The sequence below is a fragment of the Ochotona curzoniae genome, unplaced genomic scaffold (genome assembly GCF_017591425.1).
Source record: "Ochotona curzoniae isolate NIBS_2020 unplaced genomic scaffold, NIBS_Ocur_1.0 scaffold_3223, whole genome shotgun sequence".
Classification (NCBI taxonomy): domain Eukaryota; kingdom Metazoa; phylum Chordata; class Mammalia; order Lagomorpha; family Ochotonidae; genus Ochotona; species Ochotona curzoniae.
Genome location: NW_024467108.1, coordinates 15,244,443 through 15,264,460, shown reverse-complemented (window position 1 = coordinate 15,264,460; position 20,018 = coordinate 15,244,443). Strand labels below are relative to the sequence as shown.

The 20,018-nt window shown below is 35.7% G+C and overlaps 1 protein-coding gene across 1 annotated transcript in view; it reads left to right on the top strand.

Annotated features, from left to right (window-relative positions):
* Positions 1–20,018, top strand: part of GRM5 (glutamate metabotropic receptor 5) — a 454,718-nt gene that overhangs the window by 353,382 nt on the left and 81,318 nt on the right. The window contains exons 5-7 of the mRNA XM_040963986.1: positions 9,754–10,000; positions 15,971–16,139; positions 18,664–18,790. Coding sequence (XP_040819920.1) covers positions 9,754–10,000; positions 15,971–16,139; positions 18,664–18,790 — 543 coding nt within the window. The remainder of the gene's footprint in view (positions 1–9,753; positions 10,001–15,970; positions 16,140–18,663; positions 18,791–20,018) is intronic.

The following is a 20,018-nucleotide window of genomic DNA, read 5'->3' as shown; positions in this document are numbered from 1 at the left end:
CTCAGCTAGTATTTTATTATTGTTGTTACTATTGCCTGCCTCCAACACTTTAGCAGGGAAACCTCAAGGCTTGGATAGGAGAAACACACACACACACACACACACACACACACACACACACACACACTGGGGGCTGGGGGAGAGAACAGAACTGTTTTAACTTATTTACATGGCAGTTGTTTCTAACCCTTGAACTAGAAACACAGGACTTCTCAGGCAGCTGTTTCTGGCTGTATCAAGTGCATCATTTCATGCTGGTAAATTCAAACTTTAAAGACACTGCAGAAAAAAAGATCTAAGAAACTCACAAATGATTTAATGATGTTTTGAGATCTACTTACTACCTAATCTGTTTGCAATTACCTACTTTTAAGCTCTTTGACAAGCAACTCTAGTTATTCAGTCCAGGGTTTTCAATTGTGTTTAGTATGATAAACAGTGTGGGCATTCTTATTCAACTTTGAACCAGAATTTTTCCCATGCCATTTTATTAGATGGTGAAAATGTATGGTATTTAATGATTTTATCTGGTCCATATGACAGATCCTGTTGCAAATTTAGTATGCTTATTTGATTTATCTGCTATTCTACAAAGGCCTTTTTTTTTCTAGTAAGAGATTTGACAGTTTGTGAAACAGACTTGGCATTTAATTACACTTTTGAGCCATCTTGTCACCTGTCTTGTCTCCTTCTTATGCTCAACATATATTAAAAGTGTCAATTATTTGTCAAGTGTTGTATTGGGTACCATGCTACATCTGTGAACAACACAGAATCGCCATCCTCAATGAGTCTCCAGTGTACTGTAAAGCAGGGGGAAATCATCAGAGTGTTACAAGGGGAAAAAAAATAGAGCCTTAAATCTAGGCTAATGCAAGACTTACAGATACTTAGATAACTGGCAAGGAAAGTAAATAAGAAATTTAATTCTGGATTAGAGTGATCATATACAGTTTCTGAGTATAGGTAAATTTTGCTGCACACAGGAATTGAAAAATAAAAAATCTGAGAGAATGTATACCCCAGGTATGCACAGAGAAAAGCATCTTAGCCCACAAACATACAATAAGGAGAAATTTACCTATGTGGTTAAAAACAGCTCTCATTAACTGGTGTATAGAGTATGATGGCTAAGAATAAAAAAATCAGTTGAGGTCAGAATCAGAAAGGTCTCAAAGGACAAATGATATATTACAAGTTGGTTATCAATGGAATAGATTTTAGTAAATGATTTTAATTGCCTAACAAAATCAGTTTTATGATTTAGGAAGTTTAGTCTACATGCATACATTGGGGATACATAGATTCGAGGAACACTGAGGATGATGAAATGTATTATGAAGCTGTTTTAATAACTGAGGTGAGAAATAAAGGGAATGGCATTTAACCTAGCAGTTAAAACAGCCATACCACTCAGTGGAGTATATAATTTTTATTCCATTCTCCAAACCCTTACTCTATCCTGCTAATACAGACCCTGGTAAGCATAAATGATGGCTCAAGACAGTTTCTTCCACTGTGTGGGAGATTGGATTGCATCCCAGCCTCTGGTTCTGGCTCAATCCTGGTCATTATACACATCTGGGGAGAAATTTGAGCATGGAAATGCTCTCTTGCTCTCTCCTTCCCTCTCCCCTTGGATATATATGTGTGCGTGCATGTGTGTGCAACTGAAATAAGTAATACCTTAATATGAAAAAGAAATTGTAAAGCACTCTAGTACTAATTTTATGATGATCCATATGTGTATGGATCATCATACGCACAAAATACTAAAATATGCATATACATATACACATATGCACATATACAAATACACATAAAATACTAAACATCCAAGAAAATTACATGTATATACCCTAAATTACTGTATGTATGCCAATATGAAAAGAACTTGAAGGTCTGCAATAGTGTTAAAAGCAGAATGTATAATAGTATTTATGTATACTACCATTCATGACAAGACACTTATATGCATATGTAAATATCAGTAAATCTTTTAGGTCTTGATGTGATAGTAAAGTTACTGTATTTATTAGCAGCTTTTGAGTATGGTTGCCTATGAATCAGAGAAACGATGCATGACTGGAAGCAAGAGGAAAATACTAACAAGACTCAAAAAACAGTTCAAGATTTGTGGAACACCATCGAGTGACCAAAGATACATATCCTAGGAATTCCTGAAAGTGTAGAAAAAAAAAGAGAAGATTACAAGACCTATTCACCAAAAACAATAGCAGAAAACTACCCCAGTGTGGAGAGAGAAAGGGACATGCAAATTCACAAAGCACAGAGCTGCTCACAGGCTGTCCAGAGAAAACTTCACTATGACACATAATAGTCAGACCTTGGACAGTAAAACAATTATTTTAAAATAATTGTACACTAGAGAAACACCAGATTACCTTCAGAGAAATCACAAACAGACTAACAGCGGATTTCTCATCTGAAACCAGAAACCATGCAGCCTAAGAGAGAATGGAGAAAACTGCCCATGTCCCAAAACAAAAACTGCTGATCCAGAATATTTTGTTCAGCAAATCTGTTGTTTATACACTAAAGGATAAATAAAGACCAAAGGAAATGGAAAGAGTTTGCCACTGACTTTCCAGTCCTAGAAATTATTTTTTAAATGTGCTACACACAGAAATAGAGATGATAATCACCATATTGAAACACTGTGAAATTAGAAAATGCCCTAGTAAAATTACAAAGGAAATTGACAGCAAACAATGAGAATATTTGTGGGAAGATGGCAGAACCAAACACAAACCGCATAAGCATTTTAACAAATGATACAAAATTATTACGTGATTTAAAAGGTAAACTCATCTATTTTCCACCAACGAAAAACATACCTGACCAGCGAACATTCACAGAGACTCAAAGTGAGAAGGTGAAAAAGATATTCCACACCAAAGGAAAAGAAAATAAGCAGGTAAGCAATTCTAATATCAAATGAAGTAAAAGTTAACATCAAACTGTCAGGAGAGATAAAAAGGGCACGGCATAATTATTACCTGGTTGTCAACAAGATGCAACTATATTAAATGTATATGCACCCAATTTTACTGCATGTGGCCATATAAACAATTAACAAAAGCATGGGAAGAACTAGACTCCAATAAAATAATAATAAGGCCTTCACCAACATACTTTTATCAATGGACAGATTGGTTACACAGAAAATCAACAAAGAAAGAACAGAGCTATCTATATGTGAATCTAATTGACCTTTACAGAAAAATTTTTCCCACAGTTGCAGAATGTACATATTCTCATCAGTTCATGGAAGCTCCTCTTGGGTAGAGCACATAATGTGCCATAAAGCAAGCTTCAGCATATGAAACAGAAGCAAACAAACAAAACAAACAACAAACTGAAATGGTACCACGCATCTTTTGCAATCACCATGAAATCAAACTGAAATGAAATGAAATTAAAGATCAACATCTCAAGGAACTCCAGAAAACATATAAACACTTGGAGAATAAATAATATGCTTCTGAATGAACAATGAGTCACAGGAAAAACAAAAGTAATGGAGAAAAATCCTGGAAGCAAAGAAAAAGGACAATACAACCTATCAAAACTTAAGGAACTTGGAAAATTAATGAGGGAATTTCATAGCAATTACTATCTACATCAACAAATTAAAAAGGCATGAAATAAATGATCTATCAGTGCAACTGAAGGGCCCATAGAAAGAGCAAACTGAATTCAAAATTTGTAAAAGCAAAGAAAAAATTTAAATTAGGGGAGAAATAAAATTGAAAAACAAAAGGTACAAAAGATCAATGAGTTGAAGGCCTGTTTTTCTGAGAAATCAACAAAATTAATACATCACTTGACCAGCTAACCAATAAAAGAGGAAGAAGACCAAAATCGATAAAATCAGAGATGAAAAGTGAAATGTAACACTGGGCACCACAAAGAATCATCAGGAATGATTACAGTCTGCCATAAGCCATGAAATTTGAGTGTCTACAAGAAATGTATATACTTCTGAACACATACATTATGCAGAAATTGAATCATGATGACAAGGAAAACCTAAATAAATCAATAACTAAAACAGAGATTAAATTGCTATTTAAAACCCTCCCAACCAAGAAAAGTTCAGGACTATATGGCATCATTGCTGAATTCTATCAAACTCTTCTGTTTTAAAAAACTCATTTCCATGCTTCTTAACAATGTTCTGTTGTTGTTATTTCCCACAATACAGTTTTGTAGGTATAGGGATCCCCCTTCCCCACCCCATTTTCCTCTCCCACTGAATAGTGGATAGTATCCCTGATCGTGGTACAGTGGCACAGACCTGTAGTAACAGTCTACCCAACTTCTCAACTGGAACTATTTCCACCTTGTAGCAAACTACCGGAAAACATTGAAACTAAGGGAATCCTCAGAGTGGAGCAGGAGGACAGGAGGAGGCTTGTATCCCAACCCTGGAGACTCCCGGATCCTCACCAAGAACTACCAGTATGGGTGCCAAGGACTATATCGCACCTGCCAAGGAGATCACAGGAAATTTGAGTGCCCTCATTGGCCAAGAACTCTGAGGTCATCCATTCTCTATCAGATCTCCCACACGGAATGGAAGAAGCCCAGATTCTTCCTCACAGAATCAAATGTCATCAGAACAACAGCCAGGAGCCCTGAGCAGTCCTCAGAAACAAAACAGCAGTAAACTTCCTTTGGGACTTAGGAGAGGAGCATTCTCTGGTCCTAACTTACCTCCAACTTTGGCTCCCCACCCTCTCTTGCAAGGACCATCAAGATCATTCCGGAACCTCCCCCCCAAAAAATTAGATCAGATAGAGAGAGACCAATAAGGAAAGCTTAAAACAGACAGGAAACAGTCAGCTTTGATTCCCATATACCTAGCTAGGTAGGACACAAAGATTAGTTACTCCTCACTAAGGTATTGAAGATTTCTCTGCACACCCCTCCTAAAACTTTTCAGCTCCTCAATTGTTAACATATGGCATGTTTGCGGTATAAGCCTGTTTGGACTATCTTAAATTTCGTGTAGTTCAGTAAAAAAATAAGCTGCTAAACATATAAATGAAAATAGACACAAGACAGCTGAATAGTACCTTGTAACTATTTTAAGATGTATGTCTGCCGGTTGTATATAATCTATAATTGAGATGTCAATGAAGTAGTTACAGGATATGGTTAAGAACTTGCATTTTCTAACATACAGTCACTCAATACCATGTCAATTAACTTCATGCTGTTGTGAATTGTTGTTGAAGTTGTGTACTGGCTTTTCATTGGAGGGGATGATATTCTGCCAGCTCTACTTTCAGACCAGGGATGGCTTCCCAATGAAACTCTTGAATGTATCTGTACAATAAGATGCTGGACTCTCTGCATGGTTCATGCCCGCAATGAAGGAATCATGACTGGTTATGATCTATATTACTGTAACAATGTGGAGGATTCAATATGGGGGGGAGTCTTGGAGAGGGGCTGGGGAAATCCCAGAGCCTATGAAACTGTGTCATAAAACAAAATAAATATAGTTCAAAAAAATTTTAAAAAGTAGTAAGGGAATCCTGCCAGTGTCCTTCTGTGAGGCTGCATCACCTTAATTCAGAAAAGCATTGCAGAAAATCACAAAGAGGATTACAGAAAATACTCTGAAGAAAGAGATGCAAGAATGCTAAATATCACATTAACAAGCTAAAGAATAAAAACCATATGATTATCTCAATAGATACAGAGAAGAAATCTGATAAAACACAACACCTTTCATGACAAAAAGTTTTACTAAGTTGAGCATAGAAAGGAAATTTCTCAACAAAATCAAAGTAATATATGGAAAAAAAAAACAAACACAGCCAATACCAACTTGAGTGGTCAAAAATTAGACATATTCCCACCAAGAAACAAAACTAAACAAGAATGCCCACTCTCATCACTGCTACTGAATAGTCTTGGAAGCTATACTGAAACAATTGAGAAAGAAATAGAGATACAAATTGGAAAAGAAGTCAAGATATCCCTGTTTGCAGATTAAATGATTTTCTATATAAGAAAAAATGGAAGATTCTGCTAAGAGGGTTTAGAAATCCTAAGTTTGGGAAAGTTATCAGAAACAAAATCAACATACAAAATTCAGTAGTCTTTGTATACACAAATAATTACATGACTAAGACAGAACTTGTAAGATTAGTCCCAATCACCATAAATGAAAAAATATATTAAATATCTTAGAATAGGGTCCAGCGTGATAGCATAGTGGTTAAAGTCCTCACCTTGCATGGCCAGGATCCCATATGGGCGCCGGTTCTAATCCATCCAGCTCCCTGCTTGTGACCTGGGAAAGCAGTTGAGGACGGCCCAAATCCTTGGTTTCCTGCACCCTCATGGGAGACCTGGACAAGCTCCTGGCTCCTGGCTGCAAATTGGCTCAGCTCTAGCCATTGCAGTCACTTGGGGAGTGAACCATCAGTTGGAAGATCTTCCTCTCTGTCTCTCCTCCTCTCTGTATATCCACCTTTCAATAAAAATAAATAAATCTTTTTAAAAAATATCTTAGAATAAAGTTAATCAAGAATGTGAGATACTTCTGATTAAAATTATAAAATCCTAAAGAAAGAAAAAAGAAGACACCAAAACAAGAAAAAACTGTGCTTAATGAATTGGTAGAATTAATATCAAAATGTCCACACAAACAAAAGCGATTCACAGATTCTATGTGATGCGAATTAAAATACCTCAGTGTTAGAAGATGCTAAAATTCATATGGAAATACAAAGAACCTAAGTAGAGCAATCTTAACTTAAACAAAGCTGGATGGATCACAATACCAGACTTCACGATGTACAGAGCAGTTGTAATCAAAACAGCCTGTAGCTGGCATGAAAACAGATATGAAGACCAATGTAACAATAGGAATCCCAGAAGTGAACTCACACATCGGCAGCCAAGTATTTTTTTGGCAATTCAATCTAAAAGCAATTCAGGGAAACAGGACAGTCTCTTCAACAAATGGAGCAGGAAAAAATGGATCTGTGTGTGCAGAAGTAAGAAACCAGATCCCTAACTATATTTTATTCAAATTTCACCTCTAAACAAATCATAGACATACGTTTATGACCAAATACCTTCAAGTTGCTACAGGAAAATTTGGGGCACTCTGCAAATACAGCTATAATCAAAGACTTCTTGGGGAAAAAATATCAGAAATGTAGGCAACTAAAGCAAAAATGAACAAATGGGATTACGTTGAGCTGAGTGAGAAGCTTCTGCACTATAAAGAAAATGGTCAACAAAGTAAATTGGCAGCCAACATAGTGGAAGAAGGTATTTGAAAACTGTGGTTGATAGAGGATTAATATCAGGATTTATAGACTCAGAAAACTCGATAACAAAACAACCAATCCAGCTAATAAATCAGCAAAGGATATGAACAGATATGTTTCTTAGGATGAAATTCAAATGTTCAACAGACACATGAAAAAATGATAAAATTCACTAACAACAAAATGCAAATAAAGCCACGCTGAGGTCTCACCTCATTCCAATTAGAATGACTATCATACATAAATCAGAACAGCATGAATGTTGGAGAGCATGTGGGGAGAAAAAGGTACTGTAATCCACTGTTGGTGGGAACAAAAACTACAGCAACCATTATTGAAATCAGTATGGAGTTTCCTTAAGTATTTAAGATAGATCTACCATATGACCAAGCCATCCCATTCATGAGAATTCATCCAAATAAAAGAAAACCAATATTTGAGAGAGTTATCTGTACTCCCATATTTATAACAGCTCAACTCACAATAAATAAGACATGGAATCAGCCTAGATGCCCATCAGATAATGACTGGATGACCAAAATATTACATATATGCTAGGGAATACCTTTCAGCCATAAAAGAATGAAATCTTGTTTGTTTTCTTTTTTCTGACAAAATGGATACAACTAGAAAGCCTTATGCTTGGTAAAATAAACCAGTTCAAAAAAGACAAATATCTTATGTTTTCCATGACCAACAGATAGAAGAAATAAAAATGTAATCTAGATGAGTCAGATTGGCATCCTAAGATTTGATTATTGTTTATAGCCTTTCCCTATATTCCTGATATGATTTTTTAAAATTTCTATTAGCCAGATGTTAATAACATTACTTGATGAGTATTATGCCAATATTATAAAATTAAATTGAAGTACACTATTTTAAATTAGAAAAAAAAAATAGAAAAAGGAAGGAGTGTGGGTTGGGAATGTAGACAGAAGAGAAGGTAGGTTGGAAAGTTTCTCTATGCTCCTAAAATCTGTATTGTGACATACGTGTAATTTGTTCACTTTATATAAATAAATTAGAAAAATAAATATCTCATATTGCTGTAGTATTAAAATCCTCACCTATATGATATCTGAAGCACTGGAAAAGCTGTGGAATTCTTAAATAACTATGGAAACTTAAAGACAAAAATATTTTAAGTAAATAACTCAATCCAAAGTCTAATATCTGAAATATATTTGACCAAACAGCTAGTCACGGCAGTTCTACTTTCAAAATTAATATGAACCTGAACACTTTCCAACTTTATCTCCGACACCATCACTAATATCTGTTCCCTGATCTACTGCATTTTCCAGTTAACTTCTCTCTGTTGAATGGCACTTTGTTTCCCCACCAAGCTGTTTCTCATTTCTCAAGGGTACTCTGATTCATCTAGTTGCTTAAAATGAAGCCCTGCATTCTTTTTTGATTCTTCTTTTTCTTGAGTATGTCATATCCAAAACGTTGGTATATCCTATTCTCTTTGCTTTCAAAATATGGACCAGAATTGTAACATATATTAAGTCACCATTACCTATCAGATTTCTACTACAATAGGCACTAAATTTTATCCCTCCTCCCATTTTCATTCAATTTTTATGAAATAAAAAACCACTTAATGAAAATAAGATAATAAAATTTACTGATTAGAAAATCAAAGCCCTCTCTGCCTACACCTCTTCTTGATACTCAAGAAGTTTTATGTTCCTTATTGAGCTTCAAAAATCATAGTAGGTATATTAGTTCTAGTTAATCTTGTGCCTGGCAACTTTTTTCTCTCTTATTTTTATCATTTAAATCCAAGGAAATGGAGCAGATAATTAGAAATATTATTTGACAAGTTTCTTAAGTATAGAATCTGTGACATTTGTATTTTCTTTAAATAAAATTGATTATACAATTTAAATACACTAACTTCAATGTGGTTTAATCAGTATACTGATAGAGTTAACTGTCGTATAATATTCCATAAGTCTAATAGGTTGACCCACAGACAGCGTATGTTCTAAGATGGGAGAACTAGTGAGTAATAAATGTAAGTAAGTTGAGGCAAGATTGTAAAAGATGGAATATGCTCAGCTAAGAAGAATTAATATTTGGAAAGTGGAAATTTGTTGAGAATTTCTGAACTAAAGGGGAAAGTTTGTCCTTAGGAAAAAAAAAATGTGTCCTACAAAAATACAGTAATCTCTTGCATTCATGCCAAGAATTTGTCTCCTGGAGGAAATGAATTTTGCCTTTGTGATTTCAATCTAACATTTTGAAAGAAAAACCTGAAAATTAAAGATAATTACTGGGCGCAGTATGTTGAGATCTGTTTCTTCTAACTGGCTCTGTTTCTAACTCTGAAGAAGTATTCCAGTGGCAATCCCTACTTATTTATAATCTATACTTATAGATATAATTAATTTTGAAAGTTAATTCCTTATCTGTTTTCCAACAGGCTCTCTGACGCTAAGAACACATCATGTTCAGGACTCCAAAATGGGATTTGTGATCAATGCAATCTATTCGATGGCCTATGGACTCCACAACATGCAGATGTCCCTCTGCCCAGGCTATGCAGGACTCTGCGATGCAATGAAGCCAATTGATGGACGGAAACTTTTGGATTCCCTGATGAAAACCAATTTTACTGGGGTTTCTGGAGATATGATCCTGTTCGATGAGAATGGAGATTCTCCAGGAAGGTATTGTTACAGCTCTCTTCCAAACAAGGGGAGACTGAATGGCCACCTATTGATATTGAAGTGTTTGTTTCTTTCCTTGAAATAACCAAAACCCATTTCTGTGATTTCTCTGTACGTTTGTCCTACTTTTCCCTGTATGCTGCTCATCTTCTTTAGTGATACAAACTGTTCTGAAACAGAAACAATTCAGTTTCTGACAATCGAAATAGGGTTGATGGGATGTGATACTATTTGCTCTTCCTACTATGAGATAAGTTATATTTTCTTTATAATTCTCTAGCTGTAGTACTTTCTCCATTCTTAAGGACTACATTTTCCTTTTACATGAAATTTCACCCTTTATTATACAGAGAAGAAGCTAAGAAATGTATGTGTGCTCATAGTTATCTCCAGAGAAATGACCAGGTCTCCATGAATTACCAGAAATTGGATCTGTCTTGTAGTGCAAATTCTTAAGCAACTCTACATGGGAGACTTTTAATCTATGCAGGATAATGCTACTGAAATTATATACAGAGTTTTAACAGTGTTGGATCTTGTCTCTGCTTTGAGAACAAACTATTTAGCATCCTTTGTTCTCCCACTGTAAAACCCAAAGTATTCTTCCAACAGCTTAACAGCTGTGCTTAGAAACATCTGTTCACTTGGTTTGATTCTTCCAAGACAAGATCTCATGAAGTTCTCCACAAATCACATTTTACCAGTGATGGTATTTGAGCAATGTTCATGTTCTGGGGTGATTTGAAACTTCTTCTAGAATAAGCATTACCATCTCACATATACAAAATGCTAAGTGACAGCTAATTCCAGGGCATGTAATCAAATTCAAACCTAGATAGTATACTGCTTTCTAGAGAAATAGAGCATGTTGCTGCAGGCGAACTGTTTGCCAGAAAAAAAGCTGACTCCACCCGTACAGGGCCATGTTGAAGAATGTAAGCATTTGTTGGGGCCAAAGGATACTTCCTATGTGTTGTACATCTTCGTAGGCTGATCGGTGAGCTCATTCTTGGAGCTCAGGTCAAGCCCTCAACTCTGACACCTGCACATAGATTTACTATTACTGTTTGTAGCTCTGGAGCATTGACATCAATTTGGGGCTTATTGATAGACTTTGATGAATATACCTCCACCAGGTCAGAAGTTTTCTTGACAGGTATCGAAGCCAAAGAGTGAGGAAATGTCTTTAACAGCTCAGACCTCTATTTCAATATGAAAGCTTAGTGTGTGAGACAGAATATCATGGCCTCGTGCACTCTCCTGTACGTATGCTGTAATTGGTACTTTCAGGACACTGGTTCTTAACCTTTCCTAGGGCTTTTCATCCCTTCAAGAATCAGATAAAATTCATATTTGTTCTTTAAGAAGAACACACATAAAATTATGCTAACAAATTTCTTGGAAAGCATGGATTTTAGAGTCTATTCATGCATCACTAATTTAGGTAACCATCAATCAGTAACCCATTAATGAATTAACCAAGTTGGCCTTTGAGGGCATAGGCTCAACTCACAGAAAAGTTTGTAAATTTTCATTTTACCATGAATCCAGTTTCATATGCCCAAAATTAAAACTATCATTTATTGAGTATATGGTCTGAACTAAACACTAAGCTCAATTTTGTATTTTTTCATCCTCTGAGATCATAACATTAAAATTGTCTTTTCTAGCTTAAGAACTTGAGACTCAAATGACTTGCCCAAAAATGTCTCATAAATAACCATTGCAGAGGGTCTCCTGGGCCTTCAGCTCCAAGCCTGATACAGCATCCAAATTCCAAAATAGTCACCATTCTCTGAGAAATATATTTTTAGACATTACATTCTTTTTTTCATAGAAATAAAGTTATTTCTGTGCTGGATCAAAGACACTCCCAGCCAAAGAGCATGTGTTTATTATGGGCTTCCCTAAAATACCAGTCACAAGTAGAAGCTCCTCAACACTGAGAACTCGGAAAGTTACTAACTCTTTCAGGCCTATGCACTTACAGATTGCTGGAAAGTACATTTCAATCATTGTTTTAAAGTCTCCCACCTGATGAGACTATCTGTCTACAATCCTTCAATGAAAATTATGGTGCTTAGCATATCAGAGAATCCAGAATATTTGCATTTAAACAAAAAAACAGTATTTCTTAGAGAAAATTAAAATTTCTGGGCCAGGCATGATAGCATAGTGGCTAAATTCTCACCTTTCATGCATCAAAATTCCACGTGGATGTTGGTTCGTAACCCAGCTACTCCGCATCCCATCCAGCTCCCTGGCTTGTGGCCTGAAAAACCAGTAGAGGATGGCCCAAAGCCTTGGGATCCTGCACGTATACGGGGGACCTGGAAGAAGCTTTTGGCTTTTGCCATTGTGGCCACTTGGAGAGTGAACAAGCAGACGAAGGATCTCTCTCTCTCTTTCTGTCTCTCTCTGTCTCTCCTCTGTATATCTGCCTTTCCAATAGAAATAAATAAATCTTTAAAAGAAACTTAAAATTTCTGCAGAAAAATATCTGAATGTTCACACTAACTGTGATTGCATACAAATAGTGTCATACTTCAATGTCAGTGCTGAAACTTTAATTCAGATAGGGTCGTCTTGTTACCAAGAGAGTTAAGGAAAAACTTAATTTTCAAACTTTCATAGATATAAAATATGGACCTTTACTCTTTACTACCGGTATAAATCACGGTCCAGCAAATCTGCATCCAGATTTATTTTTCTCCCTGTTTTACCAGTAAAGTCTTTGGAATATGCTCATGATCTTTTATTTAGTAATCTGGCTGGGTTATCACAACAGTAACAGGGTAAATAACTAGAGAATAACTCACAGCCTAAACTAATTTTATGAATCATTTCAAAACAAATGTTGGTTTATCTCTGGTTTGGAGAGTACATTGAGAAGTAAGCTTTAGGAAGTCTGGTTGTTGCCTGGGGTTAATCAAAACCAGACATAAGAAACATGAGAGTGAATGTCATATAATCACCAGGAACTAGTTAATGTAAAAATTTATTATGTTGTGAAATGTATACATACATGAATCTAAACTATTTGAGGAAACATTCATAAAAGAAAGGGGTATGGAATTATGTAAGAGCAAAGCAATTCACATTTTCGATGAAATGACTTCACATACATCTTAAGTATAATAAGAATGCATATTGTCATCTCTGAAGCAATCACTAAATTTGGCAAAAGTTTTATTGGCTTTGTTTATTAGAGATAAAGAATAGAGGGAATTGTCATGCACTGCTTCCCTCACCAAGGACCTACAATGACTGGGGTGCACTTGGAGCCAAAGCTGAGGGTCAAGCATTTAACTCAGGTGTATTGAATGCATGTCAGGGACTCAGTTAATGGGGCAATCATCACTGCTTTCCAGGGTCTGCAACAGCAGGAAGCTGGAGTTATGAGTCAGACACAGGTAGTAAACCAGCAGCATTTTTACTACTACAACAACTGCTCATGCTATAATAACTAAATCTTGTAACAAAGAGGAGTATCTAACAAACAAATAGAGCGATTAAGAAGGTTAAGCCAAAAGAAGGCAAGAAAAGAAGAAGAGTGAAACAAAAACATATGGACGAATAGAAAATGATGCCAGAACAATAGAAAATTGTAGAAACAGATTTTATCTGCTCAGAATTAACGCACACTTTTACTTATCCAAAGACCAGAGACAACGTTTTGATATTTCCTGGGAAGAAAATCAAGTCTCAGAGAAAAAAAAAAAAAAGATCTTGGTTACTCTATTCATTAGTAATAATGAAAAGATAACAATCAACCCTTGGATTCATTTATCAAATGAGAAGTTGTCTTGGGTTTTGTTCATTTTTCTTAAATTACATTTTCAGTGATTCAGTGCCTATGGTAGAAAAGCCACACACAGATCAATGTTTTGCTTTGATATATATGTATCAGGGCTTATTACAATCTGTTACAATCACCACAGCCACCTTAGTGCATATTTAAAAATTACACTTGTCTTTAAATGTACTTGAAACATCAGAATTATAGATTCAGAGAATCCTAAAATCCATATAAATCCAATTCATTCACATGTCCCTTTCCAACTTTTCCCCTGATAGCAACCTGCTTCAATCCTCTGGGGAAAGAAAGGCTCTTCTGAGGGAGCCTGCCTGCTCTGGCTTTCAGTTTTAACCATTTAGAAATAAGGGAATTTCTGTTCGACTGAACCTGCTTTCCTTTAGTTAACTGTAAGCGATTTAACACAGTACTTTATTTCTGCTGAAATCTATGTTATTTTGTGGATGATAAATGAACATCATTACTTAAATTATTCAGATTATTTTGGCTATAGATTGTGGTTAGAGGAAGAAAATAAGTCCAAAGGCTTCATGCAGTTTTCAGAGGCAGGGCTCACAGAACCCTGCACTTGGATCACACTGATTAATCTCAATGAGCTTCTGCACTGTGATCTGTAGAACTTTGGACTGGATTTTGTCACAGCAAAAAGTTGTTCAGAATAAGACTGACAACTCATACATTGGAGTGGGCAAAGAAATCTTCATGTCTCTTTAAATCAGTAGCAGCACAGCAAGAAGCCTCCTGACACCAACATTCCGTTCATTCTCTCAGTCTGCAATACTCAAAGCTTGTTTGTTCACAGGTCATATTTTGAAGACTTAGAAGCCCATATATTTTAAGTCACCAAAGGCATAGCACGTGACTTTTTACTTTAGTCTGTGCATTAATATTCCAACTCATCGCACCTCACTATGAGGTAACTGACAGTGCAAAGGAAATGAACTTGTCAATTAGTACATTTGATATAGAAGTAGAAGTTAAACAGTTACCCGAAATTGTTACAGCCTGCAAAGAAAACATCATGGGATAAGCTCTAAGATTCTAACCAGCCACAGAAGAGAAATGACACTCTACAAAATACTGTGCCATAAAAAGTTTTGGTGGGGAAGAAAGCACAATGTCATCCTTCTATAATGTAGATATCTACAGATGAATGTCACTTGTGTTCTTAGCACTTTTGTACAAAGAGTTGGTAAACGGGTAACAGGAACTCAAAAATGGAAGGTTTTCCATCCAAACTAATTTGCACATGGTTTAGTAAGCATGGAAGGTTGAAGAAGACATTTACAACAGTCAGCCTGCCATGATTATGACAGGGTGAAATTACAGGGTACTATGATCACACTGGTTACCTAAGACACACTGTAGGAACTGACATGGCAGTAGTGTGGCTCTATTGGTGTCCTCCGATTGGAAAATTGTTTTAGAAATGCTTCTCTGGAAATATTCCTATGTGTAAGAAGAGGCTTATTTATAAAATAAGCACACTGGATTTCTCTTTGTGTTTCTAGCCTTCAATTCAGCCTTAAATTCAAAGTAAGAATAAACTACTAAAAAAGGCTGCACTGCACAAGGGTACTTTTCCAGCTTTGTTATAGTGCATGAGAGCCTCTGAAAACTTTTTGTGTTAAACATCATGTGTAAAATCCCCTTTATATAATGAACTAAGCCTTTGAAAATGGGCAAAATAAGAATTGCGACTCTGTTATAATCCAAATTACCACATATTCCATAATGCTAAAAAAAGATTTTCCTAATTTCTTACTTCATAAACAAAGGAAAAGTTATCATTTTAGTTGAGTGGAGACAAAATTTTTCCTGCCTTCTTTTTAGAAGCACAACTGCAGTCCCTATTTAAACTTTTTGAACTTATTTAAAACTACCTTTCATCCTTCTCCAGTCAAGTCTCCTTCTCAGGAGACTATTTTCTATTTCAGGTGTAAACTTGGAAGTAAAAAAAAGTCATCTCTGAGAAAGAAAGTGAAACAATTTCACTGTTTGGTATTGTTATTCTGGGTGTAGTGTAATGGAAAATTCCAGTGTTATTTGTATGATAGTGTATATACATATATGTATTTAATAAAATATATTCCCGGTTGGTAGTTAGGTATTTATATCTCTACCCAAATAATTATTATATCCCTATTCCTAAGGTATGAAATAATGAATTTCAAGGAAATGGGAAAAGATTATTTTGATTACATCAATGTTGGAAGTTGGGACAATGGAGAATTAAAAATGGATGACGATGAAGTGTGGTCCAAGAAAAATAGCATCATCAGATCTGTGTGCAGCGAGCCATGTGAGAAAGGCCAGATAAAGGTAACATGGAATCTGTTTCTTTCATTTTTGTTGGAAATCTCAGTTAACTATCATCAACTCTTCTTAAATTTTTGAGACAGTTGTTCTGCCTTTTATATTCTAAACATTTCATGTTAGAAAGTATGCATTTTTTTCTCAATTTCTGACGGTATCTAGCACACAACTCACAAAAGTCTTATTGTTGGCTTAGATTGATTGATTGGACCAACCAATGAACCATTCTTCTAGATGAGAAAATCAAACCTGGATGAGAAACAGATTATCAGCATCATATAAAAAATGAAAATCTTATTTGTTAAAAAAAAAATGGTGGTTGTAGTGGGTGTATTTCAGAGTGATCATTTGTGTACAGTGAACAGTTAACAGGAAAAGAACAGGTATACTTGAAAACTCTTCTAAAATAATAATAATCTAGGGAACACTATTCTAAATGGTTATTGTAAAAGAGGAGATTGAAATGACAGGTTGAAGCCAGATTTGTGGAAAGTTTTGATATAATGCTAAAGAGATTGGATTTGATTTTAGTTAAAAAAGAACCAGAGAATAATTTTAACAAACAAGTTGAAATATGCACAGTTGAGGAGAGTGAAAATTCATGAACAGCACTATTAAACAAAACAAACAAAAAAAAGGAATCAAGAATTGAAGACACTATGAAAATGATAGGATCCTGGGTTTGAGGAAAAACATGGAAAATGAAAAGGAAAGATCGGCTATAGTTTAGACATTATATATTATAGATGTAGATCCATTCAGTCTTTTTTTTTTTAAAGATTTATTTTTATTATTTTTTTCATTGGAAAGGCGGATATACAGAGAGGAGAGACAGAGAGGAAGATCTTCCATCCGATGATTCACTCCCCAAGTGAGCGCAACGGGCCGATACTATGCCGATCCGAAGCCAGGAGCCTCTTCCGGGTCTCCCACGTGGGTGCAGGTTCCCAAAGCTTTGGGCCGTCCTCAACTGCTTTCCCGGGCCACAGGCAGGGAGCTGGAAGGGAAGCGGGGCTGCCGGGATTAGAACCGGCGCCCATATGGGATCCCGGGCGTGCAAGGCGAGGACTCAACCACTTGCGCCACCGCTCCGGGCCCGATCCATTCAGTCTTAACTAATAATTTGATGCTACATTAGAGAAAAGAAAGAAGACAATCAACTGTAGTTTCACGTGTCAATAATTGAAAGGTGCTGTTTTCAGGAATCCAGAAATGGGTATAGTTTTGAATGAAGCTGATAGGGAAGTTAGGAGACAAGGTGGTTTTGAGAAAGTTCACTAGTGATGGAAAGTATTGGTCTGGATCAATGAAACACAAAACTGAGGGTACAGACTCTGAAACTGAATAGAACTAAAGTTGAAACTCTTGAAGTTACCGAACTTGGCAATGTCAAAAGAGAATAAATTCAGACCTGAAACAGATATTGAAAATATCTTTTTCAAGACTGTAAAAGAGGAATAGAGGAAAAATCAGTGCAGCAACAGGTTCAGAGGAAGACAACCAAAAGTTCATGGCCAGTGGAAGAAAAGGCCAAGGAAGGGGAGAAATGAGCAACATATGTGAGAATGAGAACTATACTAGATGGTACCATATGTATATATGTGGTACCAGGTTAGAGTTATAGTGGTTATAGATACTTAATGATTTTGTTATCAAAGTTATGGCTCAGTATCTGAGAGACTGTAAAATATAATCATTGCTGTGTCCATTACTTGATCACAATTTTAATTGTTTGAGAATATATAATGAGTGCTGTTATTCCACAGGGGATATCCATGCACCAGTATGTGAGGAAAATAACACATTCAATTCTAAAGAATAGCATCTTGGATTCACTCAACTGCTAAATTATTTCAGTTATTTGCTGAAAAAATCAGATACGTAATAGTTCCAGTGACCTTGTCTTCATTCTAAATAAACAATATAGGAAAACAAATAATACAGCAAGGAATAAAATGAATTATTAAACCAGATTTTGGTGGAAATAGACCAAGAGATTAAGTCCAGAAAGAAAAAAAAATCTTTTTCCTTTATGTTTCTACTCAATGCAAATTCTTATTTTTATAAATATGGTTAAGTATTTGAACATTAGAGTATAAATAGTGGTTTCTGTTTCTGATTATACTACTACTAGAAGAAAGAAAAAAGTAGATTCAGGAGCAAGAACTTTTAATTTAAACAATGGAAAGGCAGAGAAGCTAAAGAAAATGCAGTTCAAGAAATATGCAGGCATATGTATGTGTATGTAAACATGAGCATAAATGCAGATGTCCAAATAAATCCCCCAAAGACTTGCAGTTAATCTAATTAAAATAAATATGAACTAATTTCATGATGCTGAATCATTGCTAAACCTATGTACTTATTTATAAAATAATATCAAAGCATATGCAACTTATCTAGTATCATTTGAAATAATGTACATAAAAGCCTTCCTGCTTTGGAAACCAGCATTTTGAATAAAAGACTGATGGGTTTTTTTTTAAATCTATACTTAAAAGTGAATTGAAATTTAAAATATTTCCCTTAGGTGATCCGGAAGGGTGAAGTCAGCTGTTGTTGGACCTGTACACCCTGTAAAGAGAATGAGTATGTTTTTGATGAGTACACCTGCAAGGCATGCCAACTGGGGTCCTGGCCCACTGATGACCTGACAGGTAAACATATAACAATGTCAGCAACGTACATGCTTCCGGGGATAAGGACACTACCTGAGCAAACACCGGTCATCTTGTGTAGTCTTTAAGCAACAAATTGATGAATTCCCTTTGGGACACAAAATCTGAGCTGATCATAAAACTCTTAGGAGTCAGCCAGCTATTTGCCTATGCCCAGATACTCACTTTCAAATGAGATTGTAAATCCCAAATTGTCCACTAGGCATTCTCAGCCCATCGTCAGAAAGCTCACAGAAATTTTTAAGAGGGCTGAGTGAGTGAGTCATTTACAGTGTGGAAGAAGTATCAGCTAAGAGACTATGTTTCACATATCCAACAGCAAAAAAGGGAGAATTAATTTTCTTAGTTGAAACCAGGAGACTCCAACTTAATAATTTTAAGCATTATTGGCAATAGGGCAAGACTTGCTTCTGTGTTTTTTTGGCTTAGTTTGTTTGCTTTCTGTTTTTTTTTTTTTCTTCACTTCTGGCTGAAAAAAAAAAAGGTATGTTCTTAGATGTTCTTAGCTCACCAAAGTTTATCTCATAGCCATGTACAGATATTATAATACAAAACTGGAATGATTCTTATCATTTTGTTTTCCAAACCAATTCTTCCTCAATATGCATCTATTTAGTCTGCATCATGTGCCCATTTACTACCAGTAAAATAGAGGTAAGACACAAAGATATTACCTTATCTTCATGAAATTCGGTTTAATGATGGGCAAAAAATGAGCAAATGATCATAAGAGAACACAGATTAGTGGACATGGAACCATGAGAAGGCAACCCATGAGGCTGTTTACAGAGAAAAGACTACTATAGGTAGAGCATATGTCATATGGTATATGAAGTCACCTAGTGGTTTTAAACTTAAATAGGAAAACACTTTGGCATCAGAAGATCGCCAATTCTTCAGTGATAGACTGCACGTCTTACAAGGAAAGTCCTTATTTATACTAGATGTATAAAGCTCATTTCAGAAGCCTGGCTGTAAAAATCCTGCCATTCTGCCATTTTGGAGATTAAGCCACATCCACAGCCTTTTTTAATGACTGGTATTCATATAGAAAACTTTCCCTGTCTTAAGAAAACGTGATTCAGTGCCTAAGTGTGTTATGATAAATTTAAAGCTAGTTTCCACTGCTTGCTTTCATTCTTGAGTATCCTGGTGTCTTTCGAGCTGCTGTGGTGCTAGACAACCCCCACTCGATTCTTATTTCACA